The sequence below is a fragment of the Lentinula edodes genome (genome assembly GCF_021015755.1).
Source record: "Lentinula edodes strain Le(Bin) 0899 ss11 chromosome Unknown C8R40scaffold_60, whole genome shotgun sequence".
NCBI classification, from domain to species: Eukaryota; Fungi; Basidiomycota; class Agaricomycetes; order Agaricales; family Omphalotaceae; genus Lentinula; species Lentinula edodes.
Genome location: NW_025764366.1, coordinates 43,784 through 64,823, shown reverse-complemented (window position 1 = coordinate 64,823; position 21,040 = coordinate 43,784). Strand labels below are relative to the sequence as shown.

General features: G+C 45.7%; 10 protein-coding genes across 10 annotated transcripts; 3 read left to right on the top strand and 7 right to left on the bottom strand.

Annotated features, from left to right (window-relative positions):
• Positions 1-65: 65 nt before the first annotated feature.
• Positions 66-2,009, bottom strand: C8R40DRAFT_1177144 (uncharacterized protein; the record flags this gene model as incomplete). The annotated part of the gene is made up of 4 exons (XM_046232634.1): positions 66-265; positions 335-478; positions 550-1,194; positions 1,259-2,009. 4 exons carry the CDS (start codon positions 2,007-2,009, stop codon positions 66-68), a joined length of 1,740 nt encoding a protein of 579 aa, XP_046080112.1.
• Positions 2,010-2,074: 65 nt separating this feature from the next.
• Positions 2,075-4,665, top strand: C8R40DRAFT_1132404 (voltage-gated potassium channel beta-2 subunit). The gene is made up of 16 exons (XM_046229241.1): positions 2,075-2,254; positions 2,311-2,483; positions 2,543-2,583; positions 2,658-2,711; positions 2,769-2,800; positions 2,852-2,962; positions 3,024-3,096; positions 3,152-3,179; positions 3,237-3,274; positions 3,340-3,351; positions 3,408-3,450; positions 3,502-3,556; positions 3,608-3,643; positions 3,757-3,968; positions 4,033-4,226; positions 4,289-4,665. Exons 2-16 carry the CDS (start codon positions 2,390-2,392, stop codon positions 4,340-4,342), a joined length of 1,077 nt encoding a protein of 358 aa, XP_046080111.1. The 5' UTR covers positions 2,075-2,254; positions 2,311-2,389; the 3' UTR covers positions 4,343-4,665.
• C8R40DRAFT_1132401 (salicylate hydroxylase) lies at positions 4,630-6,937 on the bottom strand. Its single transcript, XM_046229240.1, has 10 exons — positions 6,600-6,937; positions 6,415-6,539; positions 6,173-6,360; positions 6,023-6,116; positions 5,838-5,968; positions 5,689-5,786; positions 5,456-5,631; positions 5,340-5,401; positions 5,041-5,285; positions 4,630-4,984 (listed from the first exon to the last, which is right to left on the bottom strand). The coding sequence occupies exons 1-10, from the start codon at positions 6,706-6,708 to the stop codon at positions 4,890-4,892; spliced, it is 1,323 nt and encodes a 440-aa protein (XP_046080110.1). The 5' UTR covers positions 6,709-6,937; the 3' UTR covers positions 4,630-4,889.
• On the bottom strand, positions 6,918-7,736 carry C8R40DRAFT_1132399 (uncharacterized protein). The gene is made up of 2 exons (XM_046229239.1): positions 7,173-7,736; positions 6,918-7,122 (listed from the first exon to the last, which is right to left on the bottom strand). Exons 1-2 carry the CDS (start codon positions 7,623-7,625, stop codon positions 7,111-7,113), a joined length of 465 nt encoding a protein of 154 aa, XP_046080109.1. The 5' UTR covers positions 7,626-7,736; the 3' UTR covers positions 6,918-7,110.
• C8R40DRAFT_1132394 (uncharacterized protein) lies at positions 7,737-9,343 on the bottom strand. The gene is made up of 9 exons (XM_046229238.1): positions 9,191-9,343; positions 9,096-9,113; positions 8,979-9,045; positions 8,605-8,917; positions 8,489-8,554; positions 8,356-8,424; positions 8,146-8,301; positions 8,020-8,088; positions 7,737-7,959 (listed from the first exon to the last, which is right to left on the bottom strand). The coding sequence occupies exons 1-9, from the start codon at positions 9,240-9,242 to the stop codon at positions 7,861-7,863; spliced, it is 909 nt and encodes a 302-aa protein (XP_046080108.1). The 5' UTR covers positions 9,243-9,343; the 3' UTR covers positions 7,737-7,860.
• Positions 9,344-13,305, bottom strand: C8R40DRAFT_1132392 (fungal-specific transcription factor domain-containing protein). The gene is made up of 21 exons (XM_046229237.1): positions 13,226-13,305; positions 13,095-13,155; positions 13,022-13,039; positions 12,922-12,964; positions 12,836-12,872; positions 12,656-12,781; positions 12,473-12,595; positions 12,335-12,406; positions 12,123-12,284; positions 11,792-12,070; positions 11,682-11,741; positions 11,577-11,623; positions 11,466-11,530; positions 11,263-11,410; positions 11,109-11,208; positions 10,809-11,050; positions 10,677-10,757; positions 10,594-10,622; positions 10,483-10,530; positions 10,179-10,435; positions 9,344-10,123 (listed from the first exon to the last, which is right to left on the bottom strand). Exons 1-21 carry the CDS (start codon positions 13,270-13,272, stop codon positions 9,556-9,558), a joined length of 2,613 nt encoding a protein of 870 aa, XP_046080107.1. The 5' UTR covers positions 13,273-13,305; the 3' UTR covers positions 9,344-9,555.
• A 141-nt stretch (positions 13,306-13,446) lies between these two features.
• On the bottom strand, positions 13,447-14,861 carry C8R40DRAFT_1060463 (GroES-like protein; the record flags this gene model as incomplete). Its single annotated transcript, XM_046225353.1, has 7 exons — positions 13,447-13,700; positions 13,754-14,058; positions 14,120-14,166; positions 14,219-14,325; positions 14,380-14,456; positions 14,511-14,671; positions 14,727-14,861. 7 exons carry the CDS (start codon positions 14,859-14,861, stop codon positions 13,447-13,449), a joined length of 1,086 nt encoding a protein of 361 aa, XP_046080106.1.
• Positions 14,862-14,967: 106 nt separating this feature from the next.
• On the top strand, positions 14,968-16,866 carry C8R40DRAFT_790954 (uncharacterized protein). The gene is made up of 7 exons (XM_046236222.1): positions 14,968-15,414; positions 15,481-15,857; positions 15,915-15,944; positions 16,000-16,061; positions 16,131-16,192; positions 16,248-16,379; positions 16,436-16,866. Exons 1-7 carry the CDS (start codon positions 15,069-15,071, stop codon positions 16,648-16,650), a joined length of 1,224 nt encoding a protein of 407 aa, XP_046080105.1. The 5' UTR covers positions 14,968-15,068; the 3' UTR covers positions 16,651-16,866.
• On the bottom strand, positions 16,708-18,058 carry C8R40DRAFT_791054 (Pyruvate/Phosphoenolpyruvate kinase-like domain-containing protein). The gene is made up of 6 exons (XM_046236223.1): positions 17,847-18,058; positions 17,740-17,794; positions 17,541-17,688; positions 17,140-17,479; positions 16,914-17,083; positions 16,708-16,860 (listed from the first exon to the last, which is right to left on the bottom strand). The coding sequence occupies exons 1-6, from the start codon at positions 17,951-17,953 to the stop codon at positions 16,766-16,768; spliced, it is 915 nt and encodes a 304-aa protein (XP_046080104.1). The 5' UTR covers positions 17,954-18,058; the 3' UTR covers positions 16,708-16,765.
• A 106-nt stretch (positions 18,059-18,164) lies between these two features.
• Positions 18,165-20,600, top strand: C8R40DRAFT_1060396 (MFS general substrate transporter; the record flags this gene model as incomplete). Its single annotated transcript, XM_046225348.1, has 17 exons — positions 18,165-18,299; positions 18,365-18,379; positions 18,433-18,459; positions 18,557-18,664; positions 18,723-18,824; positions 18,878-18,932; positions 18,982-19,060; positions 19,113-19,141; positions 19,190-19,263; positions 19,317-19,393; positions 19,449-19,607; positions 19,668-19,903; positions 19,962-20,015; positions 20,075-20,178; positions 20,230-20,332; positions 20,390-20,486; positions 20,537-20,600. 17 exons carry the CDS (start codon positions 18,165-18,167, stop codon positions 20,598-20,600), a joined length of 1,518 nt encoding a protein of 505 aa, XP_046080103.1.
• Between the last annotated feature and the right edge of the window lie 440 nt (positions 20,601-21,040).

Genomic DNA, 21,040 nt, shown 5'->3' with positions numbered 1-21,040 from the left:
GTAGATATTACGATAACATTGTGCAGGGATATAGAAGTACACTGTTCAAAGTCCCAGTCTGCAAGTCAGACTTCCACACTGAAACTCGTAACCTGCGGTAAATAGCTTCCGCCAGCTAAATCCGCTATAAACACATCATCATACGCTTGACTTCCATTGTAGCCACCAAAAACCCATAAGCGAGAGTCGGCAAGAATAGCAGAATGATATCCACGCGGAGAAGGGGGAATTCCGGCGGTTGGGCGAGGCTCGTATTGCAGGTTCACTGAGAGAAGACGAGATTACAAACGGAAGAAAGATGAGTATATTCAGACTAATACTCAAATGTCCTCACCTAAATTGAAGAACCGGATGTCATTGATGTATTCACCGCCGTTATGTCCTCCTTGGATGAAAAGGTACGAGCCAACTTGGGTGGAAGTGTGCGAAAGCCGTTTGTGCGACTCGGGAAGGTCGAGAAGTGTCCATTCGAGGGTGTCTAGGGCAAAAAATTCAAAATCCAGGAGTATGTTAGTGTGAGGGGCGATAGCTTCAAAAACAAGAACTTACCCAAGTTTAAGCACCAAATTTCTGCAAAACAATCTTTCCCATCGCTTCCTCCAACGATAATCATCATATTTCCCACCAAATTCGCAGTGTGATAGCCTCGAGGACTAGGTATACCTCCCAATCCATGGTAACGCCCACCTTTACCACCATCCTGATAGTCCTCGGGACTCAATGCACTGTCTCTACCCCGAACATTCATTCTTTCCCATATCATTTTGGACACATCCAATGTCCAGACATCGTTCAGCGCCATCATCCCATTGCCTCCTCCAAACATCCAGATTTTGCCGTTGTAGTACACGGCAGTGTGAGCACGTCGCGGAGCAGGAATTTCGCCATAAACGGTCGAGGAAATAGGGCTCGAGCGACTATTAGTACCATTGCTGTGGTTGCTGCCACCTGAGCCTGGAGGACCAGGTGCACTTCCAATAACTTCTCCAGTGTTCGGGTCTCTGATAGCACCACTGATAATAGGCTTTGTCCACTTTCGAGTAACAGTATCAAGTATGTAGACGGAATCGCTATAAGACGCGGCCTGCCCGCCACCAAATACATAGATTTTTCGATCAACGAGGGTGGCGGTGTGAGCACGAGAGGGTGGAGGAAGATCGCCATTTGTGATAGGATGTGACCATTGCATTGTTTCTAATTGGCTTTCGGTCAGGATTGATGGAGACGATTATGATGAAAGGAAAGGACGTAGACTCACCGACGTCAAAACAATATATGTCCCTCGCTGTCTCTTTATCATCACATCCCCCAAAAACCCATGCAGTTGAATCGACGAGGGTTACGGTATGCCCTCGCATTGTTCTTGTCGGGCATGCGCCATACACAGGTGCCCTTGACCAATACATAATCGTGCTTGACGCGATTGGAACGTCTTTTTCATGCAAATGAGCCAACCGAGGCGTTGAACGAGATGCAGTTAAGGTCGAAGTCGATGCTGTACGACTTAAAGATGTTGTCCGAGTCGTCGAGGACGCGTCGGTCGCAGAGCGGCGGGAACTCGAGCTCGAAGAGGAACTGCCAGCCTTTCTTGAAGAACCTGATCTTCTCCCGCTACCGCTTTTACCCTCTCTTCCTCCACTTCCTAGAGTGGCACTTGAGCTAGCTGACGATAACGAACCGCCTGCAAAATATGGCGAATTTGGACTGTGATGGTTATTGTGATGGACAGCTGGTAGTGCTGTATCTGACGAGGTGGGCGTAAAAGGACCGTGCTCTGGGACATCACTGAGAGGCGTTTTCACCATGTTAGTGGTGTTTGGAGTAGTTGATCTTGTCGGAGAAGAAGCAGAATTTGTTGGGTTGTTTGTCGAAATCGCAGAGATTGCAGATATAGAGAAAATCGATTTGGTTTCCAAAGATACAGATGAACTTTCGTCCAGTGTTCGTCGTGATGGTAGCTCTGAAGTACGAGAGATACACGGTGTTACGACAAGATTATTATATGCCATGATGGAAGACGACCAAAATTGTCAAGGTCCGTGCGCAATGCTTCCATCCAAATTAATTGCGCGCGCTTTTCTTGACCACGCCTTTGTTGCTAAGTGTACCCATCAACTATTCATCCAAAACATTCGTAGGAAGAGCCAATCCCTTTCATTTCCTCGTCTTATTGAATGAGAGCGAATTTTTCCCCCCAATTCCAACTTTCGGGGCTTCGTTTGTTGGTTGTCGATGAGGCTTATTGATCATTGAGGTCATAATTAATCAGCTGCTTGATAAGGACGATTTTTCTCATTCAAGTTATTCAAGTCCCTTACAAAGTCGAATCGGCCAGCGTATATAAAAAGACAAAGTTCACTCCGCTTTTTTCCCCAACGTTCTCTGCAAGATGTCTACTCCCCCCACTTTCGATCCCAAGAACATGCCCTTCAGGCGCTTGGGCCCTAGCGGCCTGCGAGTCCCTGTTTTTTCTTTGGGAGGATGTACGTTCATTCCAGTCTGTGGTCAAGAGAAATGAGGATCAAGATTGATCATTGATTAGGGCTTACTTTTGGCAAATCGGTTGTTGGAGACCCATGCAAGGTTAGTGGTTTATCATGATCATGATCTTGATAGGTGATATAATACGACATACTGAGTCCATGCTCTGAACGTAGGAAATCATGAAACTCGCGTTCGAGAATGGAATCAACATGTTCGACACAGCTGAGGCATGAACTTCTTACACCTTTAACGAAAAAAACAGGGTGTTGATTGAATGTTTCTAGGTGTACAGTCAAGGGAAGTCGGAAGAAGAGATGTACGTGTGATAAGGTGTCTTCAACTCAGGCTCATGACTCTTTACACAAAGGGGACGCGTCATCAAAGAGCTAGGTTGGCGTCGTTCCGACATCGTCGTGACTACCAAGTTGTACTGGGGAACAAGGCCAGGGCCGAACAACGGTGGTCTTTCTCGCAAGCAGTAAGTTCTAGCTTTTATCTTATATCCTGCGGTCGATGTTCTCAAAAATCCATGCGAACAGTATCATCGAAGGAACCCAAGAGAGTCTTGCACGCCTCCAGTTGGATTACGTTGATGTGATCTTTGCCCACAGAGTAAAATAGTATCTTTTCTACCTACCTGCGTTCTTCTGAGTATTTTACCCCATAGGCAGATACTAATGTTCCAATGGAAGAGGGTGTGTGTCGAGTAACAGATAACTTTGCAATGCGTGGTACTGACTGAGACTGCTTAGTTGTTCGGGCGTTTAACTACGTTATTGAAAAAGGCTGGGTACGTTCAATTTCCTTCAGACGTTTCTCTACTTATCGCTCATGTATTTTTGCTATCTCTTGCAGGCATTCTACTGGGTACATTCTATCTTGCATGACTGTTCTCGCCATTGATCTACATATCAACTTCTCAGGCGACGTCAGAGTGGTCTTCAGAACAAATTGAAGAAGCATATCGCAAGTATTCAATCATGGTCATTGTTCCGTGTGTTGATACTTGCCTCATAGACATTGCTGATAAGCTTCATCTCATTCCCCCCATTGCCGAACAATGCCAGCACAAGTACGTTTGTTGTACATACTGATCATATCTAGTACTAATGCATTCCTTTAGCATGTTCCATCGTGAGCGTCCTGAGAAAGAATACGCGTCAGTTCTCCATTAGTTTTCTCATCCGAGGAGGCGGAGTCCCCCCTCCTTTCCCTTTCCATCTTTGGTCGTGCATCACTTATTTACCGATTCTAACTCTGCCCCCATCGTAGCAAAATGTATTCGTCATACAACATCGGCACCACCGTCTGGTCAGCTCTTGCATCCGGTCTCCTCACAGGGAAATACAATGATGGTATCCCGGAGGGTTCGAGATTTGACGTGGAGAAGTCTTTCTTCTCTGGAACCTTGAAAGAGTTGCAGAGTCCAGAAGGGCAAGAGAAGATCAGGAAAGTCAAAGAGCTGACAAAGTTGGCTCAGGAAGGTATGTGTTTGCCTAAGCTCTCATCGCAACGATCATGACTCTATCCGATCTTATCTGCATATAGAACTTCAAACCACACCTTCCGCCCTCGCTCTAGCATGGGTTGCACGAAACCCAAACACTTCCACTGTCATTCTTGGTGCCACGAAACCAGAGCAGCTCCTAGAGAATCTCAAGGCCATTGAAGTTATTCCAAAGCTGACCCCGGAGATTTTGGAGAAGATCGAAGCAATTTTGGGGAATAAGCCTGGGGGTGTGGTAAGTTCTTGTCTATTGGTTCTACTGCCCTGTGTAACATATATGTAATATTTCCTTTGCAGAACCAGTACGGCAGGCCTTCCCTGGACCCTTTCGGAAAGCTTTCTCATCTTTGAATGGAAGGATTTCTGAGCTGATAAAAGGAAGAGCAAGTAGAAGCCTTTAAAGAATAATCCTCCAGATGAATAGCAGAGAATTTTTTTGTAACGCCAGAAATGCCAATATGATTACTACTAGATGGTCAAAGAGTTCTTGCGAACTCTTCCGATATTTCTGTGGGATTTTCCATTCATCTTCGCAAATGCCTGGATATTGTACTAATGCGAGTGTGTGGGGAAAAAATGCTCTGGAACTTTCGAAGAATCTTATGCCTCGAAAATTTCAGGTTTCTCGGATGTGATTATACTAGAGAGTGAGAATATATTCAGGCCGCACAAAGGTACGATATTTTCATAGTGTAACTGGACAATGGATCGCAATTGGAGAGAAATGGTGTTACGGGATCGTGCTTCACTTTAGTTACATATAATCCGACCAAAGAACTCGGAGAAAGGAGTGGGAACAAGAAAATACAATCAGCGCGGAATATCGTAATAAATCATCACCAGCACCCAGAAAAGTCAAAACCAACCATCTTTGCCTCTAGACGTCCTGTATTTACGTTCACATCACTGCAATAGTAGGGCCCATTCCACCTCCTAACTTGTCCACCTCGGTCGCGATATGATTGTGCATTTTATAGCTGTTCATCTCATTAACTATAGATTATTACGCTGTCAGTTGGTTCAACACAAGAAATGGCCACTGTACGTACTGGTCAATTTTCCCTCTGCAGCAGCTAAGGACGCGTCATGAGGTGTCAAGCTAGTAAAACCGATCCTCTCGTTCAAATTCTCTGTTGCGCGCGCAGATGCAGACTGTACTCTGGTTGCCCTGGGCTTTCGAATTGTCTGATACATAGCCAATCCGGCGGTGACATCTGTGGTAAAGTTGTACTTGTCGGAGAAGATGATACCTAGAGCGGCGGCATCTTCGATAGCCTGACACGCGCCTTGAGACCTTTCCAAAGGCTCAACGAAGAAATTTTTTTGGCATGCCATAAACGTAACTCACTGGTGGGGCATCATGGGATGAGCTGCATCACCAAGAATGCAAGTGTTGCCCGCGAACCACCGCTATAAATGATTCATGAGGAGATCGAGAGCGGGAGAGCACAAAATGACACTTACGTCGTAAGGTTGATGAACGTACAGGCGCCAAGGCATCCGATCGACCGAATTCTTCAACAGGTTCACGCAGTCTGGGTCTAGTTCGTCGTACCGTCCGGCAATAACGTCTGATACTGGCACTTCCGCGAAGGTAAAGCCCTCTTCGTGGTGCTTTGTTAATTCAGTTGGCATAAAGCCTGGAAGTTAGAAATGAGAATCACTGTAGAAATTGCCTATGTGGGAATGATACTTGCAATAGAAGGAAACGATCTCTCCATCAGAACACGGCGACATCACAATCTTGTAATATTTGGATCGACCATTTTTGCCTTGAAGACCACCCCAGAACTGACTGAAATCCGTACTCAGTAAGTAATTGATGTCTTACTATATAGTCACTCACATAGCTGGCTCATAAGAGTACTTCACAAGCCCTAGTTCGTCAACAACTGACTTTTTGACGTTAAGGCGATAGCACGTCTGCGGAGCCGACTTCATGTCTGGTACGACCCCGATTTGGCCTCGAACAACAGACTAAATGAAGCGTCACATTCAGAACAATGACATCAAAACAGATTTTCAGCGTACCCGGATACCATCTGCACCAATGATAATGTCCGCTTTGACTGTAACACCATTTTTGAACGTGACGGTTCCCGCTTCTGAATCGACTGTCTCGCAGCTAGATTCCAAAAGTAAAATCAGCCATACGCAGTGATGAATCATTGGAGGTCATACATGTGGTCGATTTTCACTATACATGGCGTTCCTTTGCCTTCTGGAGAAGTCGCGGTCTTGAGCAAAGTAGCATGCATGTCTTGTCTATGTAACATGTTGTAGACATTTCCCCATTCCTCCTCATATTTATCCAAGTTGTATTGGTTCAGAATCCTTCCAGTCTCCCAGTCGCGCATTACTAGCTTCATCTGAAGGTATCCTTGAGCATTAGACAGGTGAAAAGGACCAGAAACGGGACGAACAAGGATAACAGGTTTCATATCGGGAATATCTACTTCCCATTCTCGCAGCCACTGGGTTCCATTGGCGGCACAAGAGATGGAGGCACCGACTTCTACGTTGAAGTCGCGACGTTCGTAAATTTCAACTGTGGAAATTTACAACACATTAGAATGACGTGAAGCAATGTTCAAGTGATGAAGCCCACCAAGATGACCAGCACGACGCAAAGCGACGGCAGCAGAGAGACCTCCGAGACCTCCACCAATTACTGCCACGCGGAGTTGTTTGAAGTTGGGGTTTGTTGAGGATACCATTTCGAAAAAGTAGAGGTCCAATGTATGAGAGAAAGTGCTAATGCTATGGAGAAGAATGTTGGAGTGACGAGTGAGATTTGCATGTTTAAGTATGGAACTGGGTTTCTGCCTATCACAATCTTATTGAACGTGTTGAGTGCAACCAAATACAGCAGTTGACTCGGCCGCGGGTACCCGCGGATGATTCCGCGCCGCGTGCGAAGAGCAAGTTAAGGCTGTTAAGCGCCCACCGACGGACGACAGCGATGTTTTATGAACTTTTATCGCCTCGATTTATTTGATGACACCGGTCAAGGGAAGGTAAGTAATTTTATTATGAAGTCGACAGCATATGTAAAGATTCTTTGTGTTTAGACACTTCCACCTAATGTAGTACGATGGATTGATAAAGTTGCACCGTAGCTACGACTCACCCTGCAGAAAGGTTCACTGACGTCTCGGAAGAAGCTAGATTGTTTACATACCTTTCTAATCTTGTCCAGCTGTCCGTTTCTCGCAAGATACGCTGCACCAGAGTCTGCCCATACCTGATAGTGTGTAATTTTGCCACTATCATCAAAGTCTAACAGGTACGCAAACATCTCATCCCAACTCTCCTTTGTCTGATTCCAGGTGAATTTTGCCTTGCCTTTACAAGCCACTCTCCTAGCTTCCGTGTCGACCGTAAATTCCGAGAATTCCATGTCCTCGTACGAGAGCAGAGCGGCAATGGTTTCAAAGTACGCCCGAATACCATCTAGACCTTCAAAAGACCTGCCCAGAAACGGAGCCAAAGCCTTTTCACCATGTTCGACAGCTGAAACTTGGTGCGTGGTGCTGAAATGGGATAAGATGACATTTAAGTCTTTTTTCTGGGCAAATACATCGCAAAACGCAGTAGCAGATTGAAGGAGCTGGGAACGACTCAGAGAAGACATCGTTTGGTGATAATCGATAAAGGTTGAGCGTTGAAACTTGAACTGCAGACGTCACCGATATGGACGTCATATAAGCTTCAAACTTGAGGGTAGGTTGTAACGCGGTTGAGGAGGAGACAAGCACTTATCAGTTTGTGTATACATAATTTACAAGACTATCAAAGCAGATGCAGTTATTAACGACCAACAAAAACTGGATTGGAAAGCAGTGTTTCATAGAATGTAAACAAATTACCTATTCCTCCTCTTCCTCCTCTTCGGTGTCTACCTTTGCTGCCTTTTTAGTGGCTCTCGGCTTCTTCGCTGGTTTCTGAACACTTTTCGAAGCGGGTTTCTGTAACAAGCGTCAGGCACTTGAGGACTAGGATACACAACACATATAACTATAACTCGCCTTCCGCTTCTTACTGGTACCTTCCTCCTGGTCCTCTTCAGCATCTTCATCTCCGTCCTCATTATCATCCTGGAAAATAAGATTGGCTGTTACTAGACACAGTTAATTAAACACATAAGAGCAGACCTTTTTCGCTGCCTTCTTCTTGGATACAGGCTTTGCAGGCTTCTTGGCTACTTTTTTCTTGGGGGCCGGTTCTTCATCGTCGTCCTCCTCATCACTGCCTTTCTCTACTTCAGCAACGTCCTTGGAAAAGTCCTCGCCCGAGTCAGAGTCCTCCTTCTACAACGATCGCGTTATCAAGAGGGCCATATACAGGATGACAAGAGGACAAACCTTCTTGGTTGCACGTTTCTTGGGAGCAGCTTTCTTCGCTTTTGGTTTGTCCTCCTCTCCTGTAGTTTTCTGAGGAAATAGATCGATATAGATTCAAACAATCGTAGAAAAGCCCGGAAAAAGAAAACCATACCTTCGCACGAGGTTTCTTTTCTGCCTTCTTGGGTTCTTCGTCGCCAGCACCATCCTCTTCCGCATTCTAAGATCGAGTTAAATGTAAGACTTGTGTCAATCAGAAGAAGCGCTGACTTTCGCTTTCGCCTTTGTAGCCCTAGGTTTCTTGGGTTTCTCCTCCCCATCATCATCGGCTTTCTTCTTTGTCGCACGGCTTTTTTTCTTCGGCTTATCATCTTCCTCCTCCTCGTCCCCATCTCCATCTGCCTTTCTCGCAGTCTCGGGAATATCTTCGTCTGCAACATTTCCAACCTCCCAAGCTTTTGTCACTTTGTCTTGGTCTTCAGGGCGAAGGTCTTCAAATCCATCGACGTCCGACGCTTCTGGGTGTTCACTCTTCACATTGGACAGCACTTTCGAGGTAACGCAGCCCCAATGCCTCCAGGCGCTAGGTATAGAGACATCGGTGAGTGGAATGTCGCTTTATCGCCGAGAAAAAACACGCTTACAAGCTTTGTTTGCCTTGAAACTCGACTGTGGTACCAAAACGAAGGCTACCTTTCGTGAGAGTGCTACCTTGAAGAAAATGAGCAGAGGAAACTAATTATAGGGCAAGTTTTGCATACCACCGCAAGGTTTCGGGCCTAGAAAATTAGAGAAACGATGAGAAAAGTACAAGTCAACGGACATCAACATGCTCTTTTGAAATAACGTCGCATACCCTTGCATTTGGCACGATTGCTTGAAGCATATTCAAGGCGATACCCTGGCATAGATAGTACGATGTGTATTAGGTCTCGAAATGGGGGAAAGAAAGAAACGAAATCTGACGCGACTTATTGTGCTGTGTCCACCTTGGATTTTCGTTGAAAGTCCGCCAGGCGCGCACAGACCAACGAACGGTCAGGCGCCTTTATTCGCGTCTAATTCTTATTGAAGCTGAGGGGAAAATTCCAAACTATTAAAGACTATAAACACAAAGTTCTATACAGTAACTAGATCATTATGTAGGTAGGTAAATACGCAGATATGGAGATATATAATATACACAATTATAGAATGCAAGTGTAAAATAAATCGCCCGGTTCATGTCGCAAATGGTGCGTCCGGTTTCCCGTGAAAGGCTTGCCACAAAGCCTGTGCGTTTTCCTCAAAAGTGTGAGGACTGGGCTGCTCAAGAGGTTTTACAACACTACCAAGTAATGCGAAGAGATCCTCTCCAAGAAAATCATAACCAGAATATTCGTCGATACTATGATTCCTACCGGTTGACCAGGCATTGATGTCGAGAGAGATCTGTGTCGGTAATTCAGTATACCCTTGAGATTTTACTAGTTGTTCGAAAGATGGCAGAGCTTGTTTGCCGGAGTTTAGTGTGAGAGCAGGATCACCGCGAAAGTTGGACAACACATGCCCCGGCACAGTGTCGCTAGGAGTTGGGGGTAGGCTGATATCATTTGACATGGGGGTACGGATGCTGGACGTGCGCATAAGATTCGAGAACTGTTGCTGCTCATACCGCTCTTCGTCGGTGTTTCGGTCAAGGGAGGTGTCATATCCCGCAGACGTCCACCCGCGATCATCCAAACGCTGCCGAGAAGATGATGCGATGGGACCAGGGTCCTCCGACCTTTTTCTTTTGACGCCAGCAGATCTACACATATCCATTTCAATACAGGTCCACGGTATAAGTCAAGTAAAAACCTCACAAAGACTCTTGTTGAGGCTCTTCCTGCATTCGCTGGGTTGCTTGTAGAGCTTCTATTGCTGAAGGGCCTCCGTACAATTTAACTCGAACGACAGAAAGGAGGCTTGAAACAATTTCTTTACACCTCTTTGAAGCTGGGAATATGCCTTCCATTCCCTCTAGACTCTTCACCGCTGTTTCTGCATCTGATATGATAGTTGAAAACAGTTCCGGTTGATTCACATAGGCAGTTGAGCGTAGTAAAAGGACAGCGCTGAGCTGCGCAGGAATGAAATGTCTGAACGGGGTAGCAAAATAAAACCTACCGTGATATACTGCACAGCAAACGCAAGATGATGAGACGCCGGAAGCATCTAGGAACAGTCATAAGGGAATCGGCAATTACGAACACGTCGTTGGCGTTAACAAATACCTACCTCCTGGGTGATTTCACCAATCCTGATACCTGTTCGCCACCGTGTCAAACGAAAAGAAAGAGGAAAACAGGTAGACAACATACAAGAACGAGCGGCAGCTAAGCATCGAGTCCACGAGGAGTGATCGCTAGATGATGTTAAACGGTCCGGAATAAATGGTCGATCTTTATGTTATGTTGTCAGAATATGAGGAAATAAGAATAGAAAGTACCCACGAAGATTAATCTTGGCTGAGTTGTACACAAAGTGAGCAATGAGACAAAGGGTAAACATTTTCGGGTTGGAAGTATCGTTTGCTGCATATTTGACTTCGGGTGGGAGATTGTGCTGCCAGTTGTCTAATTCCGAGTCTAGATCCATGACACTTTCGTGCATTTTTTCACTCTTTGCGTCCTCGACCTTGGCGGACTGCACAAATCTCATGATCTTGCCTGCAATCACATAAATTCTGAGAAGCCTACAAATGCAAACACTTCAGTCGCCTGTGATTGACTCGGATGGACGGAGGAACTCACGCAACGAATCCGATCATGTAAGATTTTTTTGAAGGAACGGAATTAGACAGAAAAGTCCCATCACGGAGGGCAGCCAATTGTGCATCATCTAGTTCAGAGGCTGGATATAAAAAGAGTCAGAGGAGACGGATAGAGCTGATGGAGTACGGCGTACGCAGTTCAACATCATAGTCATCTTCGTGTGTTCCACTAGGCCTGCCAAGAGATATAGAGAGGACACGATCCAAGCCATAAACACACCACCATACACGCCTTCGATACTCGCGTTCAAAGTGCGTCAAGGGAAGGTGTCGACCAGAAAGCTATAATCATATTCAGTGGCAAACACTATTGCTAGACATACGATCACAAGCTCACATGCAAGCCAAGATCTTGCGCCCGTCGAACAGCACCACCAACGTTGATCCAGCTTTGAGCAAGGGCTGAATTGGACGTTAGAACCAAAGATAGTGAAACGTAAACACTCACTGTTCCACGTCGCATTGCATATGGCCATGATTGACAGGCATTGCACACTAGTTGAATGGGTATCAACGATAGGGGCCACCGGCAAAGGTGCCAAAAATGACCTACTGTTCGATTTGTGAAGAGCCCGTTCCCATCCAGAATAGCAGTTGTGCTTTTTCGTAAAAACTAAAATGGATCATCAATGAAGGGCCCAGTAGAAGACTGTATGGCCTTACTCGAAGCCTCGGAATTCGTTTCCTTCACCTTGACCAGACTTTGGCCTACCTTTCTCAATCAAACAAGCCCCGCATGCAAATACAGCAAACAAAGACGACAGAAAGCCATGTTCTCTACTTGGTTTCCCTTTGGCTTTTTGCGCCATTGCTTTCATGTATTGATCGACAAATGTCTGTTGATGTAGGATGGGGAACGTGTGGTGTATACTAGCAAAGTATGTGGCAACAAGCTCGTCTGCCAGCTCATGAGAGGGGTATCCAATGTCATCAGGACGCGGCCTGGCGGAGAACTTTAGTCAGTTTCAACTTCTGAAATGATCGGAAAACATACAATGCTGGCTGCTTGCGAAATGTCTTGTCCGGAGCAAAAAAAGGTAGTTGTATATCGGTTTTCGCTGACAGAGTTGAGTTTGATGATGCGTCGATTGCAGCATGATTTTGGAGAGACGCAAGTGCATCCACTAGCATGAAAGACGCCGCACCACCGGTGTACCTGAAGATATAGTTGAACAAATAGAACTTCCATGTACAAGATATGCACACCTGAGATGGCCGTAACTGTCTTTTGAAAGATGAGAGTATCTGTCGGACCATTTTTCAGGTCCGTAAGACGAGCTGCTTTCCATGAGATCGGGGTCGTATTGGGGAGTGTAACTTGATTCGGAAACATCATTGACACACAAGTCTTTGATCGCATTTGACGCTCGGTACGAGGTGGAAGTCGAGGGGCGGTCCTCTACAGGCGGAGAACGAGAGATTGGAGATTGAAGGTTCGACGCGGTAGAATCGGGATCTATACGGAAGCTAGTGAACCAGGCGAGAAAGTCAGATACAACGTGATTGTTGTAAGAGCACACGACGCACGGCAAGCCTGGAGTTGAAAGTTGATTGTTAGCTCTGAGCCAGGCTTCGAAGGCTTGTGCCATCGGAAGCAGCTTCAGGATCGTCTCTTCAACTTTAGCCAGCCGAAGCTCTACACTGTTACTCTGCCTGGAAACAACATGAGGATCTTGTTTCACTTTGGGATGATTGGAAGGATCGCACTGTCGAGCTGAAGCGGCATTGTCGTTGATATCTTTGACTAGATATGTAAGAACCGGAAGGACCGATAACATAGGGACGCCACGCACAGCTGCAAAGTTTGCCCGATGAGACACAGTATGCGCATGGTTCCTATTTGACATATCGATTGAGATACTGGAAGTTGCACCAGTTAGAGTCGTGATATACCTGGCCATTACACTTGACCTGCGGATTTGTCGTTTTAGTTATAAGAAACAGTTCAATATTCAACACAACTTTCTTTTCTTTTACGACAAACTTCACATGCTCGCCATACTCTTGCTCTGGCTTGTACTTTGCGACTGTGGTAACAATGAGATAGAGATTGAGCATCGTGAGGAGCATAGAAAACTGATTAAAGGCCATAATCACCTGGCATCTGTCTTTCCTTCGCCTGATTGTTCAGTGAGCTCGGACATTCTGCCGCGGGAGAGAGAAGGTAAACGGAAGTCTTCCGGTGAGAAATTCGGAAATCCCGTTGTTCAAATTCACCGCCACCACCTGTCACCACTTTCTTTTTATGGTAATCTCTCAAGAAAAATCGGAATAATATCATTGGAACAATAGATATACAAGTACATGGAGGTACATGGTCACTGCTGATTCATGATAACTACTTTCAAGTCATCACCCCTCCGAACAGCTTCGAGAGCCTCAGTGCTGCGGGAGAGGGGGAAGATTGCAGTAATCAATGGCTTGAGATCAACTTTGCCGCTGACTACCAGGTCGATCGCTGTCTGGAAGCAACCTGCAGTGTATCGAACCGACCCAATAACATCTAATTCTTTTGCCACAACTTCCACAGTGGGGAAAGAGTTTATAGCACGTCCTAAACCGGCCTGGACATCTACACGCAATCAAAGTGAGGATGAAACACAAATGAATAGAGAGATATTTTACAGGTTCCGCCTGGATGAGTAAAAGCAATACCCGCATGCATGCAAGGCTCTGCACCTGAGGCTTCCACAGCAATGTCCACTCCCCATGGATCGAGACCAGCATCCTTCATCACCTGATCTTTGAATGCTGCGGCCCAATCTGGATAATCTTGGGGGAGTTCCTTCGGTGGGGAAATAAAACTATAATCAGCCCACATGCTTTTTGCAAAATCGACACGCTTCTGAGAGATATCAATGGCGACAATTTTGGAAACTCCATAAGCTCGAGCTGTAGCCATTACTAAAGCGCCCAGAGGTCCACATCCGCTGGAATATTTGCAATTAATCGAAGTGCTTTGGTTTTCAACTTGAGGGCTGGTGTACTTACAACACTGCTACCGTTTGTCCCGCTGCAAATTTCGCGCGCTTGGCTAACTGGATGTTGGGTAGTTCAGAGAAGTGGTTCTCCTTACAAGCCCAAGCTTACCTGAATGGCGATAGCGAGGGGTTGGATACATCCCGCCTCTTCCCAAGACAGAGAGTCGGGTATTTTAACAACAAAATCGGATTCGCAAACGTAGTACTGTTGCAACGCTGCGAAGATCGCTTATGACTGAAATTTCTACAAGCATGGTTGAGCACACTCACTTCCTGGAGTTGGTTCCATCCCAGCTTGTCTGAAATTGCGACAAACGTTAGTCTTACCGATTTTACAATTATGGCATCTGACCAAGGCACATCAGTCTGTGGGACATAGTCTTACAGCGGAGGGAACCCACTTTCTGCAGAACATGGTGGGCTCGATGCATACTCTATCTCCGATAGCGACATCGGTCACATTATGTCCAACCTCGACCACTGTTCCAGCTGATTCGTGTCCAAGAATATTGGGTTTTCTCATCATGACCTTTCCGAAACCGAAGTGATTGTACAGGTGCAACTGAGTATCCTCTGGCTCAGTATCTTATCATAGAATACGAAGACAGTCAACATACATCGCTACCACATATTCCGGTAGATTCGACCTTCACCATCACATCCTCTCGCCCGACGACAGGGAGAGTGACTTCTTTGACCTCGACAGACAGTGCTTTGATGAGAATGCATCCATAGTTACTCACTTGAGTCATGATAACAACAGAGTTGACTTGAACGTATGTTCAATCCTTTTGGCATCTGAATTTTGGTTGAAGAGGTCACGGAACGGGAAAGCAATTGCAGTACAAATGCCGTAGTCATTGCCGGACTTACTTCCGCGCTCTTCCGCGGATTCATCCGAGTATCAAGTGCTCTCTCTGATGATTATAATCTATGCTTGATGAGAAACATCATCATCAATGGCCCCTCTATGTTATGACCCTGATTCACTGGACGAATTGGAGGTTGCCCTTCCTTCGTCTCCTCTCATAACTCTTAGCAGCAATGCCTATCTACAACCTCCCCTCACTCGTCGAGGAACTGGTCCAGGAATGATTGCGTTCTTGCCTCCATCTTCCGCCTACAAACCCAACATAGAGAATACTTTGGATCCAGAACCCGTACAAAAATGGGCTGAAGAAGGGTTTGCAGTTGTCGGAGTAACCAGCGGTGAAGGATGGTCAATTGAAGAAGCTCTGACGAAAGGCGTTGAGGCCTTGTTGTCTCTGGAAGAGCTTGACACCAGGGATAAATTTGCGGTATATGGTGAGTTTCTGCACACGGCTTCCGCCGATAAGTCTGTATGCACTATACTACATATCTCATGTTTAGTATACGACCCAAATGCTGTTTCCGAAGTCCTTTTGCGAATCCAACAAGCCAATGATACCCGCCTGTCCTGTATTGTGGCTATTGGTAATCCTGAAAAGCTCCCTCCCGTCCCTACGTACCTCCACCTTCCTCCCACAGCCGACTACCCTCAAATCCCCAATACCATCTCCCACAGATTTACCAAATCACCATACTTTCTCCTTCCTCAATCGTCCGAATATGTACCTGGCGAAGCGACGCTCGCGCACAGTCGTGTATTGGAATTTCTACGAAGGATTTTAGGAGGCCCTGTTTTCGACATTGAAGCCATCTGGGAAGAGCACACATACTTCGAATTCGAAGTACGAAGTGTCGCCAAAACTATGGGAACGATGGTGGTAAGATGAACAACCTGTCATTGGTTGGGATTTCAAGTGTAAAAAAACCTAGTGCAGGCTGAACCATACGTGAACCACGTACCTACAGTAGGGATTTCCTACTCAACGCCATTCTTCACCCAGTAAGCTGACCTTTACGTAGATGACGGGTGGTGTCGGGCGAAAGGCTCTCAGCGCCTTCTACAGAGACCATTTTATCTTTGCGTATGCATTCCTCTTTTACATACGTTGATATTTCTACAATTTATGTGTCTCGTATCTCTCATTCCGCAGGAACCCTGCTGATGCAACCATGATACCTGTTTCCAGGACAGTCGGAAGTGACCGTGTCGTTGGTATGTCACTTGGGACTTAAAACAAGTATGAACATGGATGCTAATATCTTATCAGATGAATTCATTTTCAAGCTGACTCACGACAGAGTCGTTGACTGGCTCCTTCCCGGAGTTCCCCCAACCGGGAAACTTTTGGAGATACCCATGATGGGTGTCATCAACATTCGGGGGGACCGTTTATACCACGGCAAGTATTTCCCAAAGATTCTGGCATCCATATGTTCACAACCCTTTTTAACACAGAGCACATCTGGTGGGATCAAGCAACCGCACTCTTCCAAGCTGGAATTTTGGCTAGCCATGTACCATATCCTACTACAGAGGGACAGAAGATGTTGCGTTTGCCAGTTTCAGGTGCAGAGAGTGCACGCATGCTGATCAATGAGATGGATGGAAAGAGTAATGTAATGCTGGGCTCTGATTGGGGCATTAGTACGCTTGAGTCAGTAAGTTCTTGACCGCGAAGCTCATTCTTGTCGACGTCAACAATGCAGATAATTCAATGATAGTATGAACCACTCTGATTTACTATCCGGTACTCTACATACATCAATTTGTTCTGTGTACATGCATTCAAACTTGAATGCGAATATTCTTCAACTTTTCTAGTTCAGCCGCGTTCCACATGGCCAAAGCTACCACGTCAGCACCCAAATTCATGAAATCGACTATATACACAAAGCAGTCAATTGTAATGCTTGGTAGGAGTGATATTACTCACACCCTTGCTTGTATCTAGCTTCAACTTGTTCAGCTGAAGTACAGAACATGCCAGCATATTTTCCAGCTGCCTTTGCAGCGGAAAGGATACGTTGAACCGCGTCTTGAACCTCGGGAATACTGGCATGTTCTAAAGCAGGGTAGCCCATTGAGGAACATAAATCATTTGGACTAAGAAAATTCTCCTCTCAATATGAGTGATTTGACCTAATGAGTTTCCCTCGTACCCAACAAAGAGCATATCTACACAAAAAATTAGGAATGTCTCCACGGTGCAGAAAATGTCAACAAAAAGACCTATCCCATCAACCCTTGCAATTTCTTCACAATTCTCCAACCCCTCAACAGTTTCGATTTGGACAGCGATAAAAGTATTACGATTTGCACTTGCAATATAATCATCCATTCGTTGACCAAATACTGCTGGGGCAAACGGTGAGCCTACACCGCGGATCCCGGAGGTGGTATCTGGTGTGCTTTGAGATTTTGGAATGGGGAATTTTGCATAAGACACGAGTTTTCGCGCTTCTTCCGATGTAGACATCATGGGACACAGAATCCCATGAGCTACAGAGTTGATTAGTCGATTGGCGGTTTACACATACGTTCTGCAGAATAATTAGCCCACCTCCGGTATCGAGAGTTCGCTTGACAATCCAGTTCTCGGGTGCAGGAATTCTGACCATTGGCGAGACGCCTTGCGCAGCGATAGCCCCAACGGACGCATGCATATCTGCATCTGCAAGATTCCCATGTTCGCAGTCCACTAGAACAAACTATCACGAAATAGTATGAGATGGCGTCCAGTCGAAGAGGAAGTGACACACATCATATCCCATTTGGGCTACCATACGTGCTAAACTTGCGCCGGGAAGCATTAGCCTAGAATTTGAATTACTTTTTTTGCAGAGATTTCTCGGACGCTACAGCTTACCAACTACCAACTACCGGTCGTCGGGGATTTCTGGCATCAGCCATCACTTTTTGGAGTCCCAGTAGAGTCTCAATAGAGGGGACATCGAGAGATGATTTGTAGGACATGAGTGACAAAGGAAATTTTGGTTCGTGGAAAGGGGATTGGAGCGGAGCGGACACCCGAAAGGTACCGCAGTGCAGATTCGTGGAGTCTCTTGCGGCAGACCTAATTGGTCGATCTAGCTGAGCAGAGTTCTAGAGTTCTACACAATATCGTAGTTTGCGTTGATATAAAAATTGCAAATTTTTTCTTCACAGTTCTGAACTTCCTCGCAACATGCGCTCCTTCTCGCCTGATGTGAAGGCAGGTACAATCTCTTCAATTTCGGACACGATTGGCAAGAACATATCTGTCGAATGGGACCATCATGAGGAAAAGCGATTACTGAGGAAGATTGACATTCGCTGCATGGTACGAGCTTTACCAGCACTCGAAATCCGAGCGATTCAATTTCTAACATGTAACGTGTATCACAGCCTGCTTTAGTTATTGTTCGTGCCAGATTACCCGTCTCACAAGAAGGAAACTTACCCGATGTGTCAAGCTTTTCATCTTGAATTTCCTCGTGAGTGTCGTTTATCCCGTGTAGTGTACTTTGGCTGATGGTTATTCAGGATGTAAGAATTACGATGATGAGTCATCCTGCCGTTCTTATTCATCGACCACAGCGGGGAAATTTAGCCAATGCCCGTCTCAAAGGGCTACAAACCGATCTGAACCTCAATGACACTCAATACGCAACGTGCATCTCTGTTCTGTTCGCAGGGTATATCCTTGTTCGTATTGTCTCATGTGCAAGTTCCTCTATGGCATCATCAACAGTCCCTTAAATAGATGCAAGTGCCCAGCACCCTCATCATGAACGCGATCCCGAAGCCTAGGCTATTCATGGCTACCGTAGTAGGCCTCTGGGGAATCATTTCCGCGCTGACATCTGTAATATTTATTTCATCCACTGAATTTGACGTTGAATGACTCTGCAATATAAGCTCTGCGACAACTTCTCTGATCTCGTCGTGTGTCGGTTCTTCCTAGGATTCGTTGGTGAGTTATAGCTCGATGCTCATTTTCTACTGTTCAAGCTCGTTTGCAGAGGCTGCGTTCTACCCTTCTGCAGTGTATTACCTCTCAAGATGGTATACACGCAAGGAAGTTGGCTTTAGAATCGCGTTGTAAGCATTTGATGTTAACATCATAAACACAAAGGCTCATGCCTTGCAACAGCTTAAATGCTGGGAATATGTTAGCTCAAGGTGAACGATGTTCATCCACGTCGCCATCGACCGTCTCACGTCTTCAAGGTCTCGGTGGTTTATTCGCTGCGGGTATACTAGGAGGGATGGAAAATGTAAAAGGTATTCGCGGCTGGAGATGGGTGAGTTCGGTTGGGCTGGTGTACAGTTCTCGACCTACTGATCTCTTTCGAAGCTCTATATAATCGAGGGCAGCATCACCGTTGCCTTTGGTTTGTTATTGCCCTTCATTCTTGCCGACTATCCTTCCAGGTGAGCCTTGTCAAATCAATGTGAACACACATTTTGATTTGCGTCAATCAATCAGTACCAATTGGCTTTCTGACCGCGAACGGGTCATTGCGCAAGGCCGTCTGGTCACGGATGTCGGTATCATTGATAATCCAGAAAATGACGAAAAATCTGGTTCTGGGATCATGCGAGGGGTACTCATGACTATATCAGACATCAAAGTCTGGGCTTTGGCGTCAGTTCCCTTGACTGCTGTCGTTCTAGCGTTTGACTCATTTCGACTAATTGTCCTTAGTTTCATGTACTTCACCTACATTATGGGTTTGTCGTTTGCATCATACATGCCAACAATCACTGCGACGCTTGGGTTCTCGACTACGATCACTCTTCTCCTTACCTTTCCCCCATGGGCTTTTGCCACTGTCTACGCTCTGGCCAATTCTTGGCACTCTGATCGAACAGGCGATAAGTTTTGGCATATTGCCGGTGCTTATGGCTTCGCCATACTCGGTTATATCGTCGCTTTGACTGGTACAGCAAAATAAAGTGAACTCTAAATTGCTTCTATTTTTCAATGCCTCATCTCTAGCCAACACGGTTTCCGGAAAATATGTTTCATTGTTCGGGATGTGTATGGGCTATAGTGGCACGTTCTTCTTCAAATAAGCGGCTGAATCCTCGCTCACGGACTTGTACATGCAGGTGGTATCATCATTCTCGGCTGGATCAGCACCTCAATACCACGCCCACCCATTAAGCGCGCGGCGTCCATTGCTTTCATTAATGCTTTCGCTAATATTGGACAAGTCCGACAATTCATTTCTGTACGTTTCTTTGTGTCCTGAAGCAGCGTTCAGATTCCGACTTCGTATTTATGGCCTACGAGGTGGGGTAAACGCTACTGGCAATCCTTTACCACCGAAATATGCTTGATGGCGTTAAGTTTAACGATTGCATTTGGTGAATGTTTTCAAATCAATTTCACACTCTATCGTCGCTGACCGTCAATGCGTACAGCTTATCGACAATATTTGATATCACAGAATGAGAAACTAGACAGGGGTGAAGCTGAGGCCTATATAACTGACGAGGAAATTGTTAAGCAGAGTGCAGAGTGAGTTAGTGGGATATTTGTTTGAAGATGATAGTGACCTATTTCCTTAGCTTGGTTCATGCGACCATGCAGCAAGAAGAAGTTCTTGTTCATTCGTTCAGATATCTTTTTTAAGCGAGATGGAAACACGCACTTTGTCGCGGTCGTTCGTACTCTAGACTTTCTGAATATTTCTCATTCATTCTAGGTTGGACTGGAGCGTACTCGAGTTTTCCATGGTTCAACAAAATATCATTGCATTGTCCACTGCCATTTACAAGAAAACAAAACCTGACAACTGCACACGAAGTTGAGAGTTGGGCTGCTATCCACTAATCAACGTCTACCTGCTCGAATACACTGAATCTATAAGGAAAAGCCGTTGGTCAATGTAGGGTTACATTTTTGTTTCAAGATCTTACAGAAATTCACATAAGGAGGACTATGTATGTCGAAGCGAGTCCGCAGGTATTCTCAAGCGTTCACATTGAATACTCGCAGTCGCATACTTCACTCATACTCACGCGACACCTGGAGAAGGGAGTGTATGCTTATTCTATCATCACACTCTACCT